This window comes from Ostrea edulis, chromosome 4 (assembly GCF_947568905.1).
Source record: "Ostrea edulis chromosome 4, xbOstEdul1.1, whole genome shotgun sequence".
NCBI lineage: Eukaryota > Metazoa > Mollusca > Bivalvia > Ostreida > Ostreidae > Ostrea > Ostrea edulis.
This window is the reverse complement of record NC_079167.1, coordinates 23046906-23074675: the sequence shown is the minus strand read 5'-3', so window position 1 is coordinate 23074675 and position 27770 is coordinate 23046906. Positions and strand designations below refer to the sequence as shown.

General features: G+C 36.1%; 2 protein-coding genes across 2 annotated transcripts in view; one reads left to right on the top strand and one right to left on the bottom strand.

Annotated features, from left to right (window-relative positions):
* The window catches only part of LOC125670064 (meiosis-specific with OB domain-containing protein-like), a 39430-nt gene extending 22432 nt beyond the window's left edge, over positions 1 to 16998 (bottom strand). Inside the window, exons 1-6 of the mRNA XM_048904999.2 lie at positions 16587 to 16998; positions 12898 to 12955; positions 7608 to 7739; positions 7255 to 7330; positions 2882 to 3074; positions 2633 to 2733 (exon numbers count right to left, since the gene is read on the bottom strand). Of these exons, the coding sequence (XP_048760956.2) occupies positions 2633 to 2733; positions 2882 to 3074; positions 7255 to 7330; positions 7608 to 7739; positions 12898 to 12955; positions 16587 to 16805 (779 nt within the window). The 5' untranslated portion in view covers positions 16806 to 16998. The remainder of the gene's footprint in view (positions 1 to 2632; positions 2734 to 2881; positions 3075 to 7254; positions 7331 to 7607; positions 7740 to 12897; positions 12956 to 16586) is intronic.
* A 70-nt stretch (positions 16999 to 17068) lies between these two features.
* LOC125670074 (protein Njmu-R1-like) overlaps positions 17069 to 27770 on the top strand; it is an 18691-nt gene continuing 7989 nt past the window's right edge. Inside the window, exons 1-7 of the mRNA XM_048905024.2 lie at positions 17069 to 17210; positions 18743 to 18802; positions 22783 to 22908; positions 23830 to 23991; positions 24727 to 24784; positions 25850 to 25960; positions 27417 to 27481. Of these exons, the coding sequence (XP_048760981.2) occupies positions 17131 to 17210; positions 18743 to 18802; positions 22783 to 22908; positions 23830 to 23991; positions 24727 to 24784; positions 25850 to 25960; positions 27417 to 27481 (662 nt within the window). The 5' untranslated portion in view covers positions 17069 to 17130. The remainder of the gene's footprint in view (positions 17211 to 18742; positions 18803 to 22782; positions 22909 to 23829; positions 23992 to 24726; positions 24785 to 25849; positions 25961 to 27416; positions 27482 to 27770) is intronic.

Below are 27770 nucleotides of genomic sequence, written 5' to 3'. Positions count from 1 at the left end.
ATGTTCACTTCATGTAACTTTCTAAACACTTACTTTTCACTAAATTGCTTTCCCTTCTTTCGTTTGATTTGCGTATTTTATCAGTTAAGGTATCCAATCCATAAAAGCATTTATTTTCACAAAAAGTCAATATCTGTAGCACTAAATCTTTTGGGGAAAAAATGCCTGATTTTTAGTGAGATAAAGATGGCAGAGAGATTAGATGATGCCACATCTATTTATAGTGAATTAGATTTTATTTTGGTCAGAGTTATCTCCCCTTGTAGAAATATATTTTCATAATTTGTATGGTGACCTTAACTTTTCTTTACATATTTTGAAAGACCATGGTAATAGGAATCTTTTCACCATGAGCTTTCTTTGGAAATTATATTCTAATTGACTTTATATGTCAGAAATGTTTTTCTCATAGGGATTAATGTTAATTTCTATTACAGATATTTCTTATATGTCTTGTCAATTTTAAAATCACTGTGTATGTTAATTATACGGAAGCCGATAGGTGCCAGGGTATAGAATTAATATTTATTTAACTGGCGGCCGGCACTTAAGTTAACTGGCGACCGCCACTTATTAACTGGCGGCTGCCATATAAATTAACTGGCGGCTGACACTTATTATCTGGCGGCCGCCATATAAATTAACTGGCGGCCGCCAGTTATTTTATCTGGCGGCCGCCACTTAATTCATATATGGCGCCTGCCAATTGCAAAAACAATGTAATTCGTATCGCTGAGTGATTATTTTGGAAAGATTTAGAATAGTACGCAAACACGCAGCATCGTTTTTCAAAGTGTATAGGGACAGTCGGAGGAGAAATTGTCTTCTACAGTTGTTGACAAGCAGAAAAGGAACCTAATTAAATGTCTCTTTTGTCCAAACTTCGTACTCCTAAATTGGAGGGAGAGGGCTCCGTTCATTCTTCAATTGATCAGTTCATTCATCATTACATTTTTACCATTCATTACTACCACCAAAAGAGTGGGGTGGGGGCCAGTCTGCCAATTAATCTTATTTCACATGTGAAAATAATTATAGTTTGCATGTGAAAATAATAGAAATTGAACATTGTCAAAAAAATGGAGGGTCAGCTCCATGGTTCTATGTATTTAACAGTACAATTGAAGAACAATAATTTAATGCTCTTAATTGTGTATATATATATATATATATATATATATATATATATATATATATATATCACATACATATTACTAAGCATTGGGAGGGATTGCCATATAAATAACTGGCAGCCGCCACATAAATTAACTGGCGGCCGCCAGATAATAAGTGGCAGCCGCCAGATAAATTAAGTGGCGGCCGCCAGTTAATTTATATGACGGCCGCCAGATAATAAGTGGCAGCCGCCAGTTAATAAGTGGCGGCCGCCAGATAATAAGTGGCGGCCACCAGTTAAATTAAGTGGCAGCCGCCAGTTAAATAAATATTAATTCTATACCCTGGCACCTATCGGCTTCCGTATAATTATTTTTCATTTGATACCAAGTTTTGTATTACATAACAATTAATTATTGGGGGAAAAAAATGGAGGTTTTATGGATCGAATACCTTAAAGTGTCTCTTCTGTTGGCCTTTAGCGAGACGACTCAACTTCGACTTATCCCATGTTGTAAACAAATATCGACGGCCTAATCTCGACATGTTTTCAATGGTACTCTGCTTGAGTAATTTATCCAAAATACTCACAATTGTCAACCTAGGTATATAAAACATCCTCACCAATTTTGCTTTATTTGGTGTATAATTCACAGATTTTATAATCATTTCTTTCACCTCAGTGCTCAACTCTTTCGATCTCCGACCCATATTTTTAGCAGTGATTTTGAGAGTTTATGATCTTGCAGATGACAGAATGATGTCACCAATTTGTGACGCAATGTCTCTAGTTTCTTTGTGGAAAGTTTCATTTATTTTTGTACAGTCTAAATTTACCTCAAGTTAAAAATAGCTGAGAATTGTATCACAATCGAAGCGACGAGCAAAATAAAATGTCAAATACTTTTGTCCATCGACTATATATACTCCCCCAAAATTTTTTGGGGTGCAGATATATAAATACTGTACAGGTACTTAAGCAAATTCACTAATTTATGGTTGCTCTAAAATATGAAAAACTCTATTCATTCATTACCAAACATAGAATAAGATCTAAATCCTGATTACACCAAATAGTGCACCAGCTCCGATTGTGCAAAATTTTACATATGCTAAAATGTACACATCAGTAGTCAAAATTTCACCTATATGTCATGTGATGTATACTACAAGTCACAAACTAGTAAAATTTAAACCTAGATAAGAAAAATGATAATTTGCCCTTTTGGAAGCCTTACCTAGTATAGGCCTTCTTAACAGAATTTATATCCTCAGACAATTAAGCCTTAGATACAGATTTGGACTTCAGCCCAATATCTAGGTGAAATCTGCTCAGCAAATAGAAAGTTGATAGATTCCAATATAGATCCTGAACAATGGCCAATATTGAGACTAAGACAACAAACTAGAAATCTAAATTGATGGCCAGTACATATGTATTGAGAACTAGAAATCTGAAATGATGGCCAGTATTGAGAACTAGAAATCTGAAATGATGGCCAATATCAAATCTCACATGACAAATGGGAAGGCTGACAATCCCTCATCCATCAGAGTAAGCTCACACCTCTTGGTCTGTCGGCCAGTTTTTGTTGTGATGTCCTTCACCTGTCCTACCTGTTTTATAGGTGAAAGATGTAAATGTGTTAGTACACAATGGTATTATTAAAGATTTAGAACAGAAAATAAATGCTTTCATAAAATTCGCATGAAATGCTTGGCCTTATTAAAGTAAAACTGAATTTCATATGATTATTGAACTGACCTTTTTAAGTATGGCCAGTATGTTAATGTGTTCCCCATTGAGCCCCTGCCCATTGGCCACAATGTCCTCCAGACTGTAGTAATCATTGCTGGCTTTGGTGGGAAGGTGAAGTAGGGACTCGTACTCCTCCACATCGTAGCCTGTGTATGTTGTGATGGTGGAATGGTTCTCACTCATGGAGAAACTAAATGGCCTGGAAATAGCAAGAAAATAATCAATAGCAAGAAAATAATCAACTTCTTTTCTCTAAATAATTGTAGAACTCTGTGATACTGGATTTATGAAATATTATCAATATCAGATTGAAAAGTGTGAAGTATATTGACCTTTAAAAGATTTTGTTTCAGGAATTTTGTGAATTACTGTATAACAGGAAATATTGACCCCATGTTACTTTCAGCCAGACACACTAGAAAACAATTTGATCTGGTCTTAAGTTTCCTCTAAAAGATTTAGGGTAATGGGTTAATTTTAATTCACCAAGTTTTGAATTTGCCCATTTAGGATGAGGGTGAAACAGGCAAAATTGAAATAGGGGTGAAATTTTCCCAATATACAGTACGTGTATCATACACCTGTGTATATATTGAATGTTCCTTATGGCAATCACAGTTATACATTTGTCCTTTAGACTTTTTTTATATCCCTGTAATCGGAGATTAAGGGGCATACAGTTTTTGGTCTGTCTATCTGTCTCTTTGTCTGCAAAAACTTTTAACCTTGGCCTCAACTTTTGAACAGTTAGTGTTAGGGCATTCATACTTCACATGTGTATTCCTTGTGACAAGACCTTTCTTTCAGTACCAAAATTTTTGACCTCATGACCGTCGCCTTGGAGTTTGACCTACTTTTGAAAAACTTTAATCTTGGCCATAACTTTTGAATGCTTAGTGATAGAGCTTTCATACTGGTAGTCACATGTGCATTTCTTGTGACAAGACCTCTCTTTTGGTACTAGAATCACTTTGCTGCCTTATGGAGGCATCAGTGTTATTTTTTGCTTTAGTCTGAAGTTGTAGTATGAATTGTGGATCCCTAATAAGCCATAGTTTTGAAACTCCTTATCATAAATGTAACTACATCTTCAGGTGGCACTGTCAAAGTCTTTGAATTCTATGTGTGTATATGAATAAAGCAAACCCACATCAATTTCAATGAAAGGCAACACTAATCAAAACTATAGATTTTATGCAAGTTCAGTGTGAAGAAAAAGGTTATGCCATTCTGCATTCCAAAGTCTTCATGCGATATTTTCAAAATACTGATGTTGTTGGAATTTCTAATTATTTCTTAATAAATTAATTTATGATTTCCACAAGAATGACTACCATTTTGCACTTCCATGACAAGAATTTCTTTCCTCTCCAAATGATCCTGACCATGGCCAAGATGAAAATGACTTTGAGTCAAGATCCTGATATAATTTATTGCATAAATTCTTCCATTACAATGTTACTGACCTTGCCAAATGACCTTGAACCAGGGGTATGACTAGCTACGGAACTGGTCCATCCTAATTTCTTTTTTGAAGAGAACTTAGTTCTGCAGCTATCCCCTGGCCATCAGCAACTTTGGGCATGCATGAACTTTCAAAGATTTTCAGTGACATTTTTTTGTGACCAATATCATTTAAGATAGTCAAGCACAAGATAATTCAACCATCACCATCCTTTCTACACAAACCAAAGCTAATCTCAACTACATAGCAATCTTAAGCTTAAAATAAAAATTGATTTGTTTGAGGTACTCCGACCGACCCGTGAAATTTGCCCCGACCAGATCATTTTTTCAGCACTTTGAAATTTTAACTTTTTTTTTTTTTGCTCTCTGGAAAATAGACATTCTTCAAATTAGTTTTAAACTTTATGCCATTTCTTTTTATTTGGACTGGTTGTTTTACAGAATTTTTGTTTTCAAAATGCCCTTTGGGCGGCTTAAAATAAAAGTGTAAAACATGATTTTCGGTTCTACTTTCACTTTGATACTGACCATATGTTATCAAACACTTTCTATATGAACGATCAAATATACCGCATCACTGCTCCAAATTACCACGTTATCTACCAACAAGATAGAGCAAGAAGCTACGAACTCCCCCGTTGAGGCCTGATCGTATTTGTGTACAAACGTTTGAAAGCCATGTTACAGTCCCTGAAACGTTCTTCTTTCCCACTTGAACGGTGAACGCACGGTGAACGAACGCAGAGTGAACGGTGAACGCAATTTGGTGAACGGTGAGCGAACGCAGAGCGCAAAGTGAACGGTGAACGAACGCTGAGCGCACGCTGAATGCAAAATGGTCTATTTAATCGGAATGTTTCGGATTTTTCCCTGGGATTTTACTTATTTCATAATCAAGTAATAAAATACATGTACATGTATATTTCATCAATTAATAAAAAAATGAAATAAACCGGACAGCGTATTTTACAGTTCTGGATATATTCAATGTAATATATTTTTGTACAAGTACCGAGTATACATCACATGAATTGTATATATTTCATGAAATTATCGCAAATTGTACATTAATACACGCAACAGTCATACACAAACAAAAGCAAATTTCGTATGTACATTGCATATATACATGTACCATTACGTGTCCAGATACATTTAATCCATGGGTATAATATATATACAATGCATGTGAAAAGGAAAACACTATAGTCTATATGCGTAGTGACATCAAGAATTTACAGGTGTTCATGAATGGCTTCAAACTTTAGGAGCTCCATTGTTTGGGATACCTGTAATTAACAAGCACCCCTGAAAGGAGTCAAGATAGATGCAGTAAACAAACAATAGGGCCGGTATACCCTGTGTCAACACCTTAACACTCCTAACAATATTAAATATTCCTACTTAAATTTTGCATCATTCATTTGTCGCAGCTACATCGACCCGAGGAAATAATCCTAGTATTTATGCACATGTAAGTACAAAACTTACTATTTTTATTATTTATGTGACCATAGATTGCAGTCAGATCGTGCAATATTTGTATATATTTGATGTAGATAAAACTGTTTATTGTACTGAACTACCCGTAGAATGTTTAAAGGCTAATGCAGAAACGTACAAGATAAACAATTACATCTTTGCATTAAGGACAAATGTTACAAAAGTTTCAATTTGGCAAGAGTACTAAATATCAGTTTATTGACAATGTCTTTCATAAATATAAGCGTAAAAATAGCTACATCAGTTTGACATTCTGACACGTACATACGGTACAATGTACATTATGTAGCATCGTTTGTTTTTATTTTTCAAAGTGGGGGGGGGGGGGGGGGGTGACTTGTTTAAAACTCTTGTCAAGCAATGCAAAATAATTATAATAATTTGTGATTTTGCCCGAACTTGTACATGCTAAAATCTTGAACACAGGGGAAGAGGTTTTCATTACCTGAAACTGCCTTATTTTTTGTACTTGGGTTAAATTCATAACGACAAGCTCTTACATGTATATTCGTCTCTCATTTAGAAGTTTTTTTTTAACAAAAGCTCAAATGAACCTTTCGGCATTCACAGTGGATAATCCTGACATTTTGTACTTCAAAATTAAATTTCTGATATAGTAAGAAAGTCTCCTTCCACTCTTACGCACATGTTCAATTTTCATTTTCGCCTTGCTATCAAGATTGGTCCTTTCACTTTGGTGTTCCGAATGACAATGAAAAGACTGAACAATGAACGAATGGTGAGCGCACGCTGAACGCTTTGTGAACGGTGAACGCACGCTGAATGCAAAACTGTGAACGGAGAGCGCACGGTGAACGCATGGTGAACGAACGGAAAAATGGTCAAGTAGAACGTTTCAGGGACTGTACTTAAACTAAAAATCACGTGATTTATCTTATGGTGGGATAGTGCACCAAAATTATGGCGTACCACGAGTCTGCGTTCAAATTGATCGTCTATAAATCTGAAAAAGCATGCATATTATTTTCATATGGGATTATTTAAATGTTATGACGACTTAATAAGTGAAAGACACTTTTACTTTGCTCTTAAACTGAGACCCACGAATGGAACAAGATTGTCGCAACAAATTGAACGATGCGGAGAATTCGGCAATAAAATCATATTGGGCAATATTAAATCTTATTGTAACTTGCAGTCATTATGCAATTCACTTGGATATTCATGGATCACATTAAAGTGTTTGAGTGATTCCGATTATTTCTTGATTTTTTAAATAGAAGAATTAATCGGTGGTAATAAAAAGGGGTGTTAATTCCTTTACCAATAACACAGCGTTATGTGTTTAATGAAAACATAAGAAAATTTGTAAAAAAAATAAATAAAAAAATACCGACCTACCTGGGTCGGAGTACATCAAACAAACAAAATTTTAATGATGGCCTTACAGTGGTGTATAAGGTCTGTATTTCTCCTCACTTCCATCTGTTGCTTTCAGTAAGACTTGGAAGTTGGACAGCTGAACTACAATAAAACATGAAAAGACTATAAAGATTGAAAACATCAATTCTATTTTAACATATGTTGAGAAGAAAATTATGCATTAATTAGTTAAAAATACAAATTTCTACTGATCTTTGAATCAGAAGCACCTGTACTCATATCAAGGTATCAAAATAGATATTCCAATCAGTATTTTGAAACTTACAGAATATATGATTATTTCCTCTGAATTAGGTGCAATTCGATAGTAAAATCAAAAGGCCTGATTGAAATCAGATTCCTTACAGTTCAGCATTACCTATATCCCCAGTGTGGTAACAGTTGGCTATTTCTGCTATGAACTGTTCTGATCCCCAGCATGTGACAGACACAAACCCCATTGGAGAGTCTCTTAATACAAGGCTCAGCAGATGGCACTCCTTACCTGGGTCTGAAAGGGGTAATCAAAATTTAACAACAAAACCACAATGCAGGGTGGCATTCGATCCTTCCCTGAACAAGAGGCCCAAAGGCCTTATCGGTCACCTGAATACTAGTGAAAATGTATCACTACTTCCATGGGCTATGAAATCTAGAAAAAATTTCCTGTTCTGAATATCTAAGCTAAATTCTAATCTAATGTTCAGCAACAGTATAAAACAAGATGTGTTCTTAAAACTTCACTACCTTCAAAAGTGCATACACTGATGAAAGGCTTTAAATAATAGGTGTATTAACATTAAAACATCAAAAGATATGACTAATTTGGACTCATCCTAAAGTCATAACCCTGGGTTTTGATTGAAATTCACCATTTTTTGTACATCCTTTTCTGCTATTCCTAAGTATGCATTTAGATTTTATACAGTATCAGCAAACTTACTCATAAACACTATATACTAAGTTTGGTCCCACCATGGAGTCAGAACCCTTACCCTGGGGATCATCAAAATTACAATTTGGTAAAAGACTACCTGCTCTATCCATTTAGTTTCAATTTAGTATCAATGGCACTAAAGATGTTATTCAAGTGTTTTACACATAAACAATATATAACAAGTTTGGCCCCGTCCTGGGGTCAGAACCCCTACCCCGGGGATCATCAAATTTACAATTTTGGTAGAGGCCTTCCTGCTCTACATCACTATGCATTTAGTTTTTCTTATATGTGTGTGGTTCTTGAGAAGAAGATTTTTGAAAATTGGTCAATTTTGGGCAGTTTTTGCCCCACCCCTAGGGCCCCAGGGGTGCTGGAGTCCTGAAATTTACAATTTATGTCCCCCTTGTCCCAATGATGCTTCATACCAAATTTGAAAAGAATTGTACTGGTAGTTATTAAGAAGAAGTTACAAATGTTCAATTGTTAATGCATGACGGGCGAAAACCAATTGCAATAGGTCACCTGAGTTTACTCAATTTGGGGCAGTTTTTGCCCCGCCCCCAAGGCCCCAGGGGTGCAGGAATCCTGAAATTTACAATTTATGTTCCCTTTGTTCCAAATATCTTTCATACCAAATTTGAAAAGAATTGGAATGATAGTTAGGCCAATTCAACTTAATTAGTAGATTATCATCTAGGGTCACCAATAATTTTTATTTTCTGGGAAACATTTTAATGACAAACAAGTAGTGCATCATTTAATGCCAGGTGGATCTATGCTTATTTCACAGACAAATTCCAGGTTAAGCTTTAATTTCAAACACAGAAAGATACCAAACTTCTTCAAGCACATTAATGCTTTCCTTTCATTTACGCTCGTAAGAAGGTGAGAAATTAAGAACACCATAATATGATCCATTTTCTTCATGTTGCTATACCGGAAATGTAAACAAGAAGTGTAAATACCGGAGTCGGACATGAAAATTTTCCGGAAATCGCAATCTCCGCAAAATAAAAAAATTCCAGGCGGGCTGATTTTTGAGGGGCGGGCAGGGATGATAATCTATCAATTAAGTTGAATTGGCCTTATCAAGAAGAAGTTAAAAATGTCTATTGTTCACACATTTGATAACTGACTATTTTGGCCCCACCCTGATACCAAAACCCCTACCCCTGGGATCATCAAATTTACAATTTTGGTAAAGGACCATCTGTTCTTTCTAAATATCTATTTACTTTCAATTTAGTATCAATATATATATAACCATTAAAGAAGATGTAATTCAAGTGTTTTATACATAAACAATATATAACAAGTTTGGCCCTGCCCTGGGGTCAGAACCCCCACCCCGGGAATCATCAAATTTACAATTTTGGTAGAGGCCTTCCTGCTCTACATCACTATGCATTTAGTTTTTCTTACATGTGTGTGGTTCTTGAGAAGAAGATTTTTGAAAATTGGTCAATTTTGGGCAGTTTTTGCCCCACCCCTAGGGCCCCAGGGGTGATGGAGTCCTGAAATTTACAATTTATGTCCCCCTTGTCCCAATGATGCTTCATACCAAATTTGAAAAGAATTGTACAGGTAGTTATTAAGAAGAAGTTACAAATGTTCAATTGTTAACGCACGACGGGCGAAAACCAATTGCAATAGGTCACCTGAGTTTACTCAGGTGACCTAAAAAGCCAAATTTAATGTGGCCACCATCAAGTATATAGTATACCCCCAAACTTTATTTACGAACATTAAAAACACAACAACCTTGACCTAGGACTTTCTGATTCAGAAATAGATATACAGTGGAGCCTCGTTTATCCGGACACTTTGGTTTCCAGCAAAATCGTCCGGATAAATGAAGCGTCCGGATAACTGAATCACATATTTTTTATCTTTACATAAGTAACCGGTATGCTTACTTTATTGATGCATAGTGAATTAAACACATTCTATCATTGGATTTAACCATTTGCATTAGTAAATAAATCATGATAATGTTAACATTTACATGAAAGGTGAAGATAATGAACAGTGATCAATCTCATAACTCCTATGAGCAATACATTTCAAAGCTCTAAAATTGAAATATACGAGTGCAGTTTATTTGCCTATGCTTACATTGTACAGTGAAACCCCGTTATTACATTTTCCATTTTGTCACGATAAAATAACGTAATACCGGGGGCAACGTAATAAACGTTCCCAGTTAAATCCGTTAAAAATATCATTTGGAAATTGTATATCGTCCGTTGGTACTCCGTGAAGGGGTGTGTGAATATATCTTTACTGTTTCTTTGTTTAAAAGACTATGATACTTTGTTTTATTAACATCTTATCTTTAATGTCCGTAATTCTTCATGTTCTTATCCCTTTTCTTTATTTCAGTGTAGGATACATAAGGATGTTTTGATAAACGTTGCTTTTTCTGCATTCATTTGGACCGCCATTTTGTTCAACTTTAAAACAATGCGTACATGTAAATTTCTCTAAATAACTTGTTCCGGTTCGTATTCAACATTCGTATTAACAAAACATCGTTTTTATTAAGTTCTCTAATTACACAATACACAACACAATAAAAAAATCCCACCCAAAAAACAACAAAACTATAGACACAAAACGCACACGATACCCAACACATACACACTTCTCACCAACGATAAACACGGAGAACAATTTAAGCGCAATCCACATAAAAAAAATATAATGATGCACGAAGATTTCATTTATAACGCTAAATGATGGCACTAAAATCACGTGCGCATCAAGGGATTTTAAAATATTCACTGAGGTAAATGCCGTGCACGAATTGGCCGATAGATTGGTGTATGTATGGACGAGATTTACGAACACCCAAGCTGCATGTCCAAACAACGAACAATTTTTTTAATTGAACACCTTTAGTCACCTATGTCCAAGCAGTTACCCAAGCGGTTGTAACATTGCTACGATAAATCTTGTCTTTCTTGTTTGGCACCAAAGCTTTCCGTGAATAGAGTTTTAATAGCGAAGGTAATCACACTATGCTGAACACGCAGGTGGTTGAGAAATTATTTCTTTGATTATCAAAATATGAAAAATGAAGTAAATTTCATTGAGTACAATTTCTAAATAAACATTATTTAATTGTTTATCACTGGCTTCTATACTGGGTATTCACCTGTATTGATGTCGCTAGATCTATCGAAGCGTGATCAGTCAAGCGTCTCTAATCCCCAAACAGACCAGGAAATTTACGTGGTGACTGCCTCAGGCAGTCAAGGTGTGAATGGCTTATTATTTTGAGAATCACTATTGAATAATTAGGGGTTTATTATGTTTTTGTAGGAATTTTTACAACATAATACTGAGTCCCGGCATTTTAGGACAACGTAATAACGAGGTCTAATTTATATAGGTTTGTTAAGAAATGGTTTTGTGCTTTGAAATTCCAACGTAATATGCGGACTAACGTAATAAAGGGGGAACGTAATAACAGGGTTCCACTGTACATGTATATTAGCACTACAAACAAATATATAAACCTGTGTACCGTATGCACTAAAACAAATAATGAAGCACTATATGTAACTGTAAATAAATAAATCATTAGTAACTAACATAATAATTTACACTTCAATCATTTCATCACACTTTTACTTCTTAAAGAGGCCGACCATTTCCATCTGTCACGATTCACGGGTTCGGCGTGACACACATCACACAACACCTAATTAAAGGGAGGTGTTGACGGGGTATAGGTAATCGCTTCAATTAGCCAGTTTGGCTTGTTTTCTTTATAATTTACGCCTTGCTAAAATTGTCCGACACAGACCTTCCCTCAAAAAAATTACCGTCCGGATTAACGGTACAATTTTCAATGCATTTTAACGTTTTGTAGTAAAAAATTACCATCCGGATCCGGAACGCGTATTTCCGGATTAATGATGCAAACTAACGTTTAAAAATTCCGTTCCCTAGAAACATCGTCCGGAAGGTGAAGCGTCTGGATTAATGGCGTCTGGATTACCGAGGCTCCACTGCATATGCATCTTCCTTTCCTCTTGTACTAAATCTGTAGCAAATTTAATTTTTCCATTTTTATTGTTTACAATGCTTAACTAAAGTATTTCTAATGGTCAACAAAAATTTGAATATCAATTAATGAGTTACAAATGAGTCACAGCACTCATAATTCTTAGTTATGTATACAAGACTCATGCCATGTTATAGTTTACATATAGATTGCGTAATAGAAAATCGCGTGTTTAAAACAAAATGAGATGTGCCAAACTGTGAACACTAGAAACTATTTAGTTGTGTTCAGAATTCACTTGCAAATTGAAAAAATCTGCTTTAAATGAAACTTTTATTAAGTATATTTAATTTAACCATGTAAACAAAAACATGGCACAAGCCTTGTTTACATAACAAAGAATTGTGAAATCTGAATTTCCCATGCACCTCGACAACTGACATTCAAATCTTTGCTGACCACTAGAAATACCTTGGTTAAGCATTCTAAACATTAAACATGGGGGGGGGGGGGGGGTTTGAATCAAAATTTTCAGATCAAATCGTCCCTTTAAGGTGTCAAAAACTATTCATTTTGAAAGTACATACTCAAAGGCAATATATATCTAATGCAACTTGGTTAACATTGCAAAGGGATAAGGATGGTCTTAGCTTCCAAACTTCTATCATTCTGTCTTAGAATTTCTCTCTTTCAGTCTTGCAATTAATGTATACTCACGTTTTCTGGAGATTATAGACTTTGGCGATTCTTTTGCAATTATAATTCCCACAACACTCTGTAAAGCAAATAAAAGACTTCACTCATTGATAAACCTTCAATTACTAATACTAATATACAACAAATATATGTACGCTTTAGATGGCAACACATTTTATTTTACCGAGACATTATTATATTGTAAACAGATGGTCATGTAAATGGCTGGGGCACACTATGGCCATGCATGTATATGGCTGGGGTGCACTATGCCTTCAAACTTCATTGCACACTGATAAATATGACAACTATAACAAAATGTTGACCTTCTGTATGACCTTGACCTGACATTCCTAGATTTCATATTTAATTCACTTCTAGCTTAATCCATCAAGAATACCATCAACAAACTTCACACACACATACCATATATACTCGCCTATAGGTCAGTTCGCCTATAAGTTGGTTGTATATTTTGTAGGCTATTTTGGAGGGATTTGCCATTGACCCGCTTACAAGTCGGTATAACTCTTTTCAAGAATCGGTTGACAATTTCTAACATTTTCACCTCTGTTTCAAATAATATTTTAAGAAATGCGCCGATAATAATTTATTTTCTCAAAAAACCAATTTCAATAGTATACACTCAAGATGAATAAAACATTACTAGTAAAATATGTAAATACTTTACTTTATGCATATAATCTTAGAATACATGAATATAATATGTCCAGTCAATGTTAATCATGATTATTGTCGGAGTACGAAGGTGTTTAAAAAATACTCTACATTACCAGTCTATGCGAAAGACATCGGACCGTCGGACCTGACCGATGTACAGTGCCTGAGGTCCGATGCATCATTTTTTACACCGGACCGAAATGTCTGATGTCATGTCTCAGTGTCCGGTTTTGAACTTTACTATTTTGATGCGGAGTCATTTAAATTTTGTTATAAGAAAAAATAGCATACAAATCCAAATATGTAAATGAATGTGATTAAAACCGCATGGACCATCTAAAGTATTATATGGGAGGGATCCCAAGTATAATAAATAAGATTTCCTTGGTTTTGCATTTTCACGTGTTTCACTTTTTTACATTAGGTTTTTCGGTCTGACAAAATTTGGTTCGGTCCGGTGTGTTCATTGATTACACAGGACCGAATGTCCTGTGTGGTCCAAAAAACTTTCGCATTGACTGCATTACGCTGTCCAGAAAATGCTAATCTTCTTAGGACTCGCTTATAAGTCGGATATAGAGTTTTGGACCAATTTTTAACTCCCAAAAATCCGACTTATAGGCTATACAGTATATGCATCTTCTATCATGGGTGACAGGAAAATAACTACCAGACGTATATTCTACTTTTTTACCTTCACATTCTGATTTACCTTCAAGTTTTTGGCTTTTTCAGCTGGAAATGTTACTTTGTGATTGCTTGGAGGTTCGTGAGAAGTATGCCCATATCAATTTCAGCATCTTTTTGAATCAAATTTCAGTTTCGTAAGACTGGATTAGCATTTACTACCTAACTTCTGACTAACCCTTCACCAAACTGCATAGACATGCAGCTGGGCCTTAGAAAACTTGGGTGATAACATGACAACAATAACCGACATTTTTAACCTTGACCTTACATATGACCTTGACATCACTTTCCCAAATTTTGCATTTTACTTGATTCTGAATAAACAGTGGGACATTCCTGTCCTGTGAACATACTTCTGGTCTAAGAATTGCATTTGTTTGTTACAATGATCAAACAGTATGTCAAAACATCTGATCAACAGAGGAATGTTACACATAAGTTTTGATTTGATCCAATGAAGTCCTCACTGAGTAGCAATATGATCATAACTTAAACTGTTTGTTGTGCAATAAAAAACTTTGAAAGTTTTACATCTAAACTATCTTCGAGGATAAAAACAATTTAAGGAGGGAGGAGTGCAGGGGTCTGCTGGATTTGATCCCCAGTGGCCAGTTAGCTCAGTTGGTAGAGCACCCGACTAGAGATTCAGGGGGCCCAGGTTCGAATCCCGGTCTGGTCTGTTGCATTTTCTTCTTTCCTTTCACATTTGGTGCCATAGACCACTCCTGGATTTACAGGTGAAACTCCTGACAGGGGCAAAAAGAATCTGGGTTGTGTGTCCTCGAGGGTGAAGAAAATGTAAAGGGGGGAGAAATGTAGTAGTTAGGGCTATACAGATCATGGATATTGGCCTGGATAACCAAGTGGTTAGAGCACCTGACTAGTAAACTGTAATGCAGGGGTCCCGGGTTCGATTCCCGGTCCAACCACAAATTTTCTCCTCTCCCATACTACAGTTGGTGCCATTGACCACTCCTGCACCGTAAGTTGTCCTGCCAGGGGCGAAAAAAATCTGGGTTCAGGGCTTGAAGCTAACTTTTTATGTCACCAGTCCACCCGGACTGATGGGGTATAATTTCAACCAGTCCGCAGAAAAATTTAATAGTCCAACAGAGTTTTCCAGAAATAATTAAACATATTTATAGTTAATGTTATCATAATGAAATTTAACTCATATGCCTCAGACAACATTGCAACACTTAAATGTGGGATTTATATTTACGAATCAGATTGGTCTGATATCTACAGATCGAAGCATGCCAAATGTGTGTATAAAATTTCAAAAGTATATTTTCCAAAATGATGCTTTTGAAAATTAACCAGTCCTATCGGACTGACTAAAACAAATGTCATTCAGTCCACCAGACTTTTTACCAGTCACAGACTGACGGGCACATGTTAATTTCGAGCCCTGGGGTTGTGTCTTCAAAGATAAAGACAATTTAAGAAGGGAGGAGTGCAGCTGTCAACTGGATTTGATTCCCGGTGGCCATGCAGTTAGCTAAGTTGATAGAGCACCCAATTTGAGATTTAGAGGGCTAGAGTTTGCATTTTCTCCCTTCCTGTTACATTTGGTCCCATAGACCAGTCCTTGGAACTGACAGGTGAAAATGCCTGCCAGGTAATAAAGATCCTGGGTTCATGTCTTCCAAGAGGGAAGGAATGTGGCAGTCAGACGGGTTTGATTAATTGCCAGTGGTCAGATAGATAAGTTGGTAGAGCACCTGACTATAGATTTCAAGCTAGGGGCCGGCGTTTGAATCCCGGTCTGGTCTATTGCATGCATTTTCTCCGTTCCTAAATTGTGAATACATTTCAGGTACAAAATATTTGCATCTTATAGGTTGGACTGTAGACCTTGCGGTGGGGGAGATGAAATTCTTTGAATTTCTGCCCGCCTTCATGTCAGACTATGATTGACAAAAATGTACAAAAATTAGGCATGCTCTACATACTACATTAATTACCCACATAAGCCAAATGCTTGAAGTGGATCTGCATAGGGATTTATCTTGTGTATCCCCTTCATCTGAAAGCAACCAGCCACATGTATTATAAAGTTCTATAAACATGTCTATCTGAAGATCAGATTTTTAAGTTTTACTGTGGGTCCCAAGATATTTTGACAGCTGTCTAGCTGTTAAATAATTTCGGTGGAAACGAGGGGGTTATTTAGATCTATATATTCGGTCTTTCCTATCCGGCCCCCTCGTTTCCACAAAAATTAGAGCTCCGTTAAATACCCTGATTCCATTCATGTTTGAACATACCAGTAATGAAAAATCTTAGCTGCACATAAATAAGCTTGTAAGAATACTTTAATTAAATGGTATAATTACGATATTTAATGAAGCTTGGTTGACATCCTGAATTTTCACAATGCTCCCTTGGTTTCCATTTGTGGTTTGCTGTTGTTTCAATCTGTTAAGACCTTGAACCGATTTTCCTTGACCGTCATCCGAAAGTCTTGTATATTTGCGTTGATTTTGTAATTTATCCCATCTCTGAGCAGACGGTGAATTGCTAAGTTGTTGGAACTGGGATCCTGACCATGCCATTTCAGTTGTCGTCTGCAGTGCAATCAAATAACAACAAAGGCACGTGCTTTGGCATTATGTTCCAGCATGCTGTAATGCAATAAACTTCTGCAAATTAATAGAAGATTGAAGAAAACCTCTAATTCTCCATTCGTATGCTCTGACAGCAACATTTAGATCTTCGAAAGCGCCGCCAGTGTAGATATGTACATATTTTTAGAAGTCACGTGTGTTTACGTTTTGATACAAGCGGACTCATGTGACTATTTTGGCTCTGCAAAACTCTTTACTGTACGACAGTTTGGGCTTTGGAGTTGAAGCATATTTCTGATATTTTAGAAAAAAAATGACGGAGGAGGTGGCAGTCGAAAAATTAGAAAATAATTTTTTTTATGCCCTTTACTCATACAGGCCTGGTCCTCAAAGGTAGTTTTCCGTAAACAATGTAAAAAAGTTAAATTTTTGATACACAGTGACATTGTCAGATAATTAAACGTTTGTGTCTTGAATTCAGACCATTTTCTTCTGGGTAGAGTTATATGTATTCCAACGTGTGTACTTTCATTTTCATATTCAGATCCAGTACAGTTGCTCACAGGCACTTATTTCATAAACTTGGTAAAGCTTGCCAAGTTTATGAAACAAGCGCCTGTGCAGTTGTTGTATGATACTATGTAGCTATGCTTTCCTTCTTAGGTATATTAAAGCCTATGGTAGATTGCTTTATTTAGTTACTTCTGCTAATTTCAGAAATTTGTGAATATTGTGCAGGTAAAGCTCTTTTTAGTTTTTTATGTTTATAAACCGATGATACAGTTAATTCTCCAAGCTGTCACCATGAGAGGATTTCAAGGCAAATCTTCCAAGTGTGTAACAAACTGCAGGCCGGGGGTCGAATCCAGGACCTCCTCTGTTATGCCAGTAGAATGAAACTTTGAAAGGGTTAGATGAACCCACCAGGGATCTAGTAGAAAGGCCAGATGCACCATGTTTCTATTGCTACCACATTGTTCCTCTCCTGGAGTTGTAGCTTTCATGATCAGCAAATTTTTTGGGGCAATATCTCTAGATGACCATGTAGTCTACTTCTTGAAGACATTTATTTAGGTGTGTAGGAACAAGTCTGATTCCAAGTTGTCGTGGTCAGTTGAATTTCATTTACAACAGTAAAACAAAGGCAATACCCTTACCTTACTCCAGCCAGCTAGAGGTTCAACAGCGACACTTTTATTATCATGGATTTCTAGTCAACTCGTACCCTGACCGACTCGTACCCAGGTCAACTCGTACCCCATAGGTCAACTCGTACCCAAAAGGCAAAAGTCATCTCATACCCAAGAATCTGCCCATAATGCAATATATCTATGCGCATATAAGTGACATACCGCTTAGGTACGAGTTGTCATCAATTGAAGAGGAGGAGTCAACTCGTAACCAGATTTTTGGGACTTTTACATTTTGGGTACGAGTTGACCTATTGGGTACGAGTTGACCTGGGTACGAGTCGGTCAAGGTACGAGTTGACTTGACTCCTTATCATGTATACATATTTTTTGTTTTTAATTTCATTATGTTCTATTTTTTTTTTATCTTATATTGTATTTCATTTCCATGTACATGTATTTGTTTTTTATCACTGCATAATAAGGAGTGTAGGGATGTTAACCAAGGCTCTTGTAAACCTTATCTAAGCTTTATTGCAAACAAGGTCCATTACAGGACTTCTAACAAAATAATTTGAGTTTTGTCAAGTTGTGTACATGCAACAGCATGGGAAAAATATTTATTTAAGTTTGTCATGTATGTAAAATTTGTCCACTGTATTGGTAGCTATGTGGTTAAATCTAGTTATCAATTTTACCATTTTTAATAAAGACACTTTGGGTTTTCTGTTTTAATGCAGTGAAAAAAAACTGAGATATCAAGCATGTACTGTATCATTGATATATTATTTATAGTTCCCCAAATGACAAAGGAGACAATGTCAATGAAAAGGCCACAGAAAACTCAGGATTCAGGTAAAACTTTTAAAACTACGGTTCTATCTACTTATCATGTCTTTAGATTTGCCATAAATTATCACTTATTTGTCAGGGTGATCACTTTGTATGGGAGAGACATTAGAAATTCATGCCTGATATAAAGTTTGCAAATGAATAGACAATATGGTCCTAAGCCAAGGACATTTTGCCAAGGTAAAGGTTTCAAGCATGAAGGAAGTTTGAAATTTCTGAGACACTACTTAGAAATTGATATTTATATAGAAACTGATACTTGACAAAGACTGTTATGATCAAGTAGTATGTCATGACCTAGAACTAAATTCATTTGTCCAGGGTTAATGAGTAAATGCAGGTAACCTATTGCAATTGGTCAGTGTCCGCCGTCATGCGTTAACAATTGAACATATTGAACATTTTTAACTTCTCCTTGATAGCTACATTCCAATTCTTTTCAAATTTGGTATGAAGCATCTTTGGGACAAGGGGGGCATAAATTGTAAATTTCAGGACTCTTTCACCCCTGGGGCCTTACAGGCAGGGCAAAAACTGCCAAAAATTGACCAATTTTCGAAAATCTTTTTCTCAAGAACCACGCAAGTGTAAGAAAAACTAAATGCATAGTGATGTATAGCAGGAAGGCCTCTGCCAAAATTGTAAATTTCATGATACCCAGGGTAGAGGTTCTGACTCCAGAGTGGTGCCAGACTTGATACATGTATATAGTGTTTATATGTAAAACATTGTACATCTTCTTTATTACTATTGATACTAAAGTGAAACTAAATGGATATTTAGAATGAGCATATGTAACCCTTTACCAAAATTGTAAATTTCATGATCCCAGGGGTAGGGTTTTTGGTATCAGGAAAGGGCCATAGGAGTTGGGTAAACTTTTAAATTATAAATTTCATGATCCTTGGTGTAGACCTTCTGACTCCAGGACGGTGCCAAACCTGGTATATATACTTGTATAATTAATATTGTAAAAAAAAAAAAAAAAAAATTAAATTAGATAATATCTTCTATTCAATTAAAACTAAATAGATATTTAGATGAAGTAGGTAGTCCTTTACCAAAATTGTAAATTTCATGATCCCAGGGATAGGGGATTTGGTTCCAGAGTGGGGCCATAATATTACAGTGATTATTGTCTTTATCATTTGAAAGACTTCTTAAAGTTTGCTGATAGGGTATAAAAACTAAATGCATAGTTAGGAAAAGCAGAAAAGGATGTACAAAAATTGTGAATTTCACAACCAACTCCAGGGTTTCGACTCTCAAGAAGCTACCATTTAAATTAGTTACACCGTGTTAATATTACAAGTATTATATTTATGTAAAGTCTTTCATCAATTTAGGGACATTTTAAGTTTTCATCAGTTTATGCACTTTTGAGGGCTTGGGAGTAGTTTTAAGAACACATCTTGTTTTATGATACTGTTGCTGATATTAAAATTTAGCTTAGATATTCAGAACATAAAAATTTTCTAGATTTCATAGCCCTTGGGCTTAGTGATACTTTTTACTAACTCAGGTGACTGATAAGGCCTGTGGGCTAATGATACTTTTTACTAACTCAGGTGACTGATAAGGCCTATGGGCTTAGTGATACTTTTTACTAACTCAGGTGACTGATAAGGCCTGTGGGCTAATGATACTTTTTACTAACTCAGATGACTGATAAGGCCTGTGGGCTAATGATACTTATTTCAAATGTTTCTGTTGGCCACAACATTATAATGGAGTTCATTCAATTTCTAGGGTGGTGGTGTAAATTTCATCATCCCAGGGGTAGGGGTTTTGGTACCAAGGTGGGGCCAAAATTATCAGATAATGATTATTGTCTTTATCATTTGAAAGACTTCTTTAATTTTACTGATACTGTATAAAACTAAATGCATATGTAGAAAAGCAAAAAGGGTCTTGCCAAAATTGTGAGTTTTCAATCCCAGTTTTTGACTCTACAGGGCAGGTCCATAATTTAGTCATATAGTGTTACTAAACATGTATTATGTTATTTGTCCTTCATGTATTAGTAAGGGAACTTTTGGAGGCATGTGTGTCTTAAATTAAAGAACACATCCTGTTTTATACTGCTGCTGAATATTAGAATTTAGCTTAGGTATGCAGAGCAGAAAAATAATTATAGATTTCATAGCCATTGGGGCTAGAGATACTTTTTTCTCTCATATCTACGTATGTAAGATACAGATATTCTATGAAAGAAAGGTATGTAAGATATTTCTATCTTTCATATCACGTGACGTTTATCTTACATATCCCGTGACGTCATAATCAATACACAACTAGCTTGCAACTTACCTCGCCTCGATTGACGAACACTAGCGTCTGCAAAGCTCTTGTACAAAAAATGACAGATTGTAATGTCCCTGATAATCTCCAGGTGTATGTGACCGGACACAAAAATACACATTCCTTGAACAATTACTGCACACTCAACAACAGTCACAAATTCCTCATACACCTATGTCATCCGGTGCATTATGCCCGTTCACAGAAACCCAGCCCACACGGTCTATTACGTCTAGGCCTACCTCCACATTCACTCTGTCAACGTCTACTGTCCGTGTCTCAGGTGAAATAAGTGCGTTCAATGTCCATGAAACTCGAGTCCTTGCACGCGTGAAAAACGAAAGTCTAGCCATGCCCATATTCACCAACAAAAACCACTTGGAATTCCTCTTCACACACTCGTCATTAAATAACTGCTCAATTAATATCAATATCAATGCTCCTCTAAGAAAAAGAAAAAAAAACCGTGCAGTTGTGAATGCATATTCTGATTAGGTCTGTCAAATGTTTCGCGCTGATGACTGTCGAGTTACGTCACGCACCCTGATTATTGATTTATTCAAAGAGGAATAACTCTAATACAATTCACTTATACACTCGTCGGCCGATTTTTTGTCAGCAACATAGTTGCCAAAATGAAGGTCGTAGAATTCGATTCTGATGTTATTTTTAATGTAGAGCGAAAAATTAATTGATTGAAAAATTCTCAAAATGGCGTCGCTAGGCACAAGGAAAACGGAAAACTCTAGAAATATGAGAGAAAAATACTCTCTTATGAGTTGCCATGAAATATTAAGGTGATTCCACCCTCGGGGTTGCAAAAAAGCGGTAAAACCCTCGGCAAAGCCTCGGGTTTCACAGCTTTTTTGCAACCCTCGGGTGGAATCACCTTATATTTCATGGCTACTCATAAGAGAGTCTTATAATCTAATACTCAGGTGATGGATAAGACCTTTGAGCCTTTTGTTTAAATAAGTGTCACTTTTTATCACCAAAAGTGAAGCTATAATGTACTTCTTTGAGTATGAAATTTGTGTTCAGTACACCATCAGCATTCAACTTTTCGAAGTTTTATGTTTTGCTTTATTCAGGTGATCATTAAGGCCCATGAGCCTCTCCCTTTTTTATAACTTGGAAAAGAAATTAGGCAGTGTTATCAGTCTATGCAAAAGCATTTTGGACCACACAGGACATTCGGTCCTGTGTAATCAATGAACACACAGGACTGAACCAAATTTTGTCAGACCGAAAAACCTAATGTAAAAATGTGAAACATATGAAAACGCAGAACCAAGGAAATCTTATTATACTATTGTAATACTATTGATATCTTATCTAGTAGGCCTAACAGCTTTTCTTTTACCGGGGATCGCTCCCGCATAATACTTTAGATGGTCCATGCGGTTTTAATCACATTCATTTACATATTTGGATTTGTGCAATATTTTTTACTTATAAAAAACATTTAAATGACTCCGCATCAAAATAGGAAAGTTCAAAACCGGACACTGAGACATCGGACATTCCAGTCCGGTGTAAAAAATGATGCATCGGACCTAAGGCACTGCATATCAGTCAAGTCTGACGGTCTGATGTCTTTCGCACAGACTGTGTTATATCACGTTTTTAACAAAAAGCAAAATTATTTGGAAATGACAAAAAACGTTTTTTTTTATTTTTAGTTTGTCACACATTTTGAGTAACCTACCAGAATCCACAGAAACTAGTCTGTCACAGTTCCTGTTTACTAAGATCTCCAAGGGCCTTCTGTACAATGATGCTAGCAGCATCTCTTCCTTTATGTACAGGTAACTAGTACAGTGCACGTGCCATTCATTTGGAAGTACTTGCTGTTTATTCTTTATACTATGTGTATACTTTATATTTCCACAAAATTGTTTGTGTGTGTGTGTTAAATCACAAGAATATATATTCGATAGGGATGCATTTATAATGAATAATATATGTAGAGGGATTTAAGAATTATCTTTCTATTCATCTCGTGAAATTATGCATATTCATAGGATAAAGGACTAGGTCCACTTACAGACTGTTTTGGCCCTATGTGCATTTCCCACCATTTTCTCTTAGACATCCAAAAATCGCATTGTTTTAAAAATGCTTGGATTCAGAGAGTATGGAATGCGTGCATCAATGACGATCGAATCAAAATACATTTATGTGTGTTAATTATCAGTGTTGCTTATACTTGTATATGAAAATAACTGGTGGATGCATACTGCCCATGGTTCCTGTGTTTGAAATTTATTACTTGGAAAGTTAACATTTTTGAGAATTTTTAAGGATATTGTATAATGTCACTAACATTGTAATTACAAATTCTAAAACAGGAATCACCTAATTGTGGTGAAAATAGATTTTCATTTCAAAATATTTCAACATGGAAATGACTGAATTTCAGAGAAATAAAAAACAGTTTCATATTTAAGACCACAAATGGTTGTTCTTGCACCTAGTGCATATTTTAAAAAGAATAATGAAAACTATACAGTCTGTATAGAATAATTGATCAGTAAAACTTGATAGTAGATTCTGTTAGGGCTGAAATGACACCCCCCTCATGATGGATATGTATGGAGATATATAAGTAACTGGTATTTTCGATGTGATACATACCTCCACTAATGATCAGCAGTTTTACATGGAAAGTTGCAATACATGATATAATGTATTACTCACATTTTGTATATAAAACTTGTGTATTACAGTGAGGGAGATTTGGAGAAGGAGATGTACTGTTATTATTGTAAGCTGAGTGGAAGTGACTCAGCTAATATGGACATCAACCTCGGGAAAGGAGACTCGGGTGACAGTGGGCCCAAGGCACATGTTGTGTGCTTCCTCACATTGCATGAGAACATGCTTGATCAATATCCTTCATAAATTATGATTGTCTTTATACACTCTGTTTGATAGTTATGTTCACTACTGCGGAATCTCTGGTGTTGGTAGAGTACCCACTTTGTAAGCAGGAGGTGCAGGTTCAGCCTCATGCTGCGACAGGTCTTACTCTTTGATACAGTTAACAACTGTTCCTTTAAGCCAAACCGGTCGCGGTAGCTCAGTGGTAGAGCATTCGCTTTGTAACCAGGAGGTCGTGAGTTCGAGTCCTGCTTGTGCCATAGCCACGTCAAACCTAACACGTTAAAATAGATAAGTGATTGCTCCTTTGCCAAATGCTTGGCATTTAGAAGTGAGAATCTTGGGTCTTTTGGATATGATCTTAAAAACAGAGGTCCTGTTTCGTGACATGTGTTGGCACAATAAAGAACTTTTGCTGCTATGGCCCTGAGTGCTAAGCATAGGTCTAAATTTGTGGTACTTCATCTACAGCTGGTAATGTTTCAATATGAGTGAAAAATTCTCGAAGGAACATAAAATAATCAGTCCTTTAAGCCAAGCACTCATTAGTGCTGGCATGATTAAGAACTTTCACTGTTAACCATTTGTATAGGAGAGGAAGATCTTAGAGGGATGTAAATCTCCAAGCTGCCAGCCAGTGTATGTGTGTGTGCGTATTACAATTCATCTTGTTGATGATCATTGATCAGTTCTGAAAAATGGCTGAAATGAAATTTTTGGTTTTGGCTTCCTCAACATGACACTTTCAGACATGAGTTGGATATGTATGCTCTGGGGCTCTTCAAATTTTTGGAACAAGAAGTAAGTTTTCTTGATATTATTCTAACTCCTCATTGTTTGCTTACACTCAAAATTAGAATTTCCCTTTCATGGTAGCACTTTTAAGCTATAATTCTTTGTAAAACCGTTACTTGTGCGAGTTAGTGACTGTTTTTTCTCAAACTCAAGTTTCATATTTTTTTTTTAATGGAAAGAAATTATAGAATGAGAGTTTGAGAATACCGATTCCTAACAAGCACATGTTATGGGATTTATTTCTCACATTATAGAATGAGAGTTTGATAAAACCGGTTCCTAACAAACACAAGTTATTAGATCTGTTTCTCCCAATATACACTACCAGGGTTTTGGGGTTTTGTTAACGTCTTTCAGCGGGGCCTTCGTGACCGAGTGGTTAGAGCATTGCGCTCAAAATCACACGGCCTCTCACCTCTGTCGGTACGAGTTTGAATCCCGCTTGCACCGGTAAGTGAGAAAGTTTCCCAGTTTACTTTTGGAAGGTCGGTGGTCTCTTCCCAGGTACATTGTATCTTGGTTCTCTCTTCCACCAATAAAAACTGGGCGCCACCAGATAACTGAAAAATTGTTGAGTGTGGCGGAAAACATCAATCAATCATGCAGCTGATGTCAACTCTAATGAAATATACATTTACACACAATATTTACAAGTGCTCTTGATATGTTGAAATGAAGCATACAAGGAAAATGATCAAAGATTGAAAAAATTAAAAGCAACCAATTAGAATTGTCTCTGACAGGTGTTTCATAACATGTTAGCAAAGCCAAATAAAGAACAGCTGCACCGAAATGATGAATGGGGGAAAATGTACATCTACTGCTTTCATCTCACTGAGAATGCAAAATGAATGTTTATGTATTGTAAAAATATTTCAAAATGACATAAGTTATGTAGGCAGCACACAGTATTGATGTAATGAAGTTTTGTGCATGTATTCTGTCATAATGATATTGAGGACTTTACTTATTCTGTTCTTCGATATTTTGATCATCTTCTCAAACCCATTGGCGTCATTTATAAACAATATACAAAATGAAGCATGGCTGAGTGTCCTGTGTCATTTCCAGAATGAGGCCCAGGTCAAGTTGTCCATGGAGAGATGGTCGTATGAGACCACAGAGTACCTCTGCAGAAGTCTGCGACTGGTCGGCCAGGACATTAAGTACCTGATGTATGCTGTGAGTATATTTCTGATATCTGATGTATGCTGTGAGTATATTTCTGATATCTGATGTACTTTGTGAGTATATTCTGAAATATGTATGCTGTGAGTAATATATTTCTGATATCTGGTTTATGCTGTGAGTGTATTTCTGATGTATCATGTGAGAATATTTCTCATGTATGATGTGAATATATTTCTGATATATGATGTGAGTATATTTCTGATATATGATGTGAGTATATTTCTGATACCTGATGTATGATGTGGGTATATTTCTGATGTATGATGTGAATATATTTCTGATGTATGTTGTGAGTTTATTTCTGATGTGAGTATATTTCTTATACAGAGTGTGATGAAATGTGATCAGAGTGATTAGTGGTATGCCGCACTATCATGTTTTGTTTGTTTATTTACTTGGGTCTTTTGTTTGTTAAATTTATCTGGGATTTTATACGCTCGTCGAAGACGGGACATATTATGGTATGGCTCTGTCTGTCCGTCTGTCTGTCAGGACCTTGTGGGCAGGATACAGACTGAACCACAAGCTCCAGGATTTTACAACTTGATACATTTGATCACCATTATAAGAGGAAGATGCCTATCATTTTTTCCAGATCAGATGTCAAAGGTCAAGGTCGTAGTATCACTTAGTAGGAAAACCTTGTGGGCAGGATACAAACCGAACCATAAGCTCCAGGATATTGCAAGTTGGTACAATTATTCACCATGATGAGAACCTATTGTTTTTCAAGGTTAGAGGTCAAAGGTCAAGATTACAGGATCACAGTAGGAAAACCTTGTATGCAGGATACAAACCAAACTGTAAGCTCCAGGATATTACAACTTGGTACATTTGATCACCATCATGAGAGGAAGATGCCTATTATTATTCAAGGTCAAGGTTGCAGTATCACTTAGTAGGAAAACCTTGCAGGCAATATACAGACCAAACTGTTGGGGCTAGGACCGTCAAACTTCAAATACACATACTCTTTATGCCAAGTGAAGGATGCCTATAATTTCTCAAGGTCAAAGTCATAGTAGCAGGATACAGACCGAACCGTTGGTGCTAGGACCATCAAACTTGGTACACATACATTTTATGTCAAGTGAAAATATTACTTAGGGAGTATATGATTTGTCTTGTTTTTATGATGCAAAGAAAGTGTCACATCCTGATGATTGCTGATACTACCTGAAGCCAAGTTCTACGAATCATGGTGTAAAAAAAACACCCTATATTAGCTTTCCACGGGCGTATTATGTACCGCTGGCAGTACTCTTGTTTGTTTGTTTATTTACCTGGGTCTTTTGTTTTTTTGTTGGTTTTTTTGTTTGTTTATTTACCTGAGTTTTTTGTTTATTTACCTGGGTCTTTTGTTTGTTTATTTACCTGGGTATTTGTTTTGTTTATTTACCTTAGTTTTTTGTTTGTTTATTTACCTGGGTGATTTTTAATGCTGCAGGCCCTGATGGATGCCCAACTGGTATTTGACGGGGTGGAGAGCAGCGTTCAGCAGGATTTAATCAGGTAGCTCTTTATTCCATTCTTTTACCATCTTGTCAATGAAATTCATTAGTCAGATAATAGTGAACACAGTGAGCTCAAAAGATTAGGAGCAAATTAGAGCTATATATACATCTGAAGAATTTTTGACATCGAATAAAAAAACTCCCATAATCCGAACGACTGATCTTTCACATCTCGCTAAGTCACGTCCATCTCGTTGACCTGAGATTATGAACTTGCCTCAATTTCATTCTAGTATTATGGTTCCCTGAACAATGCTGTATGCCATATTGATTAGAAATGAGTAGGC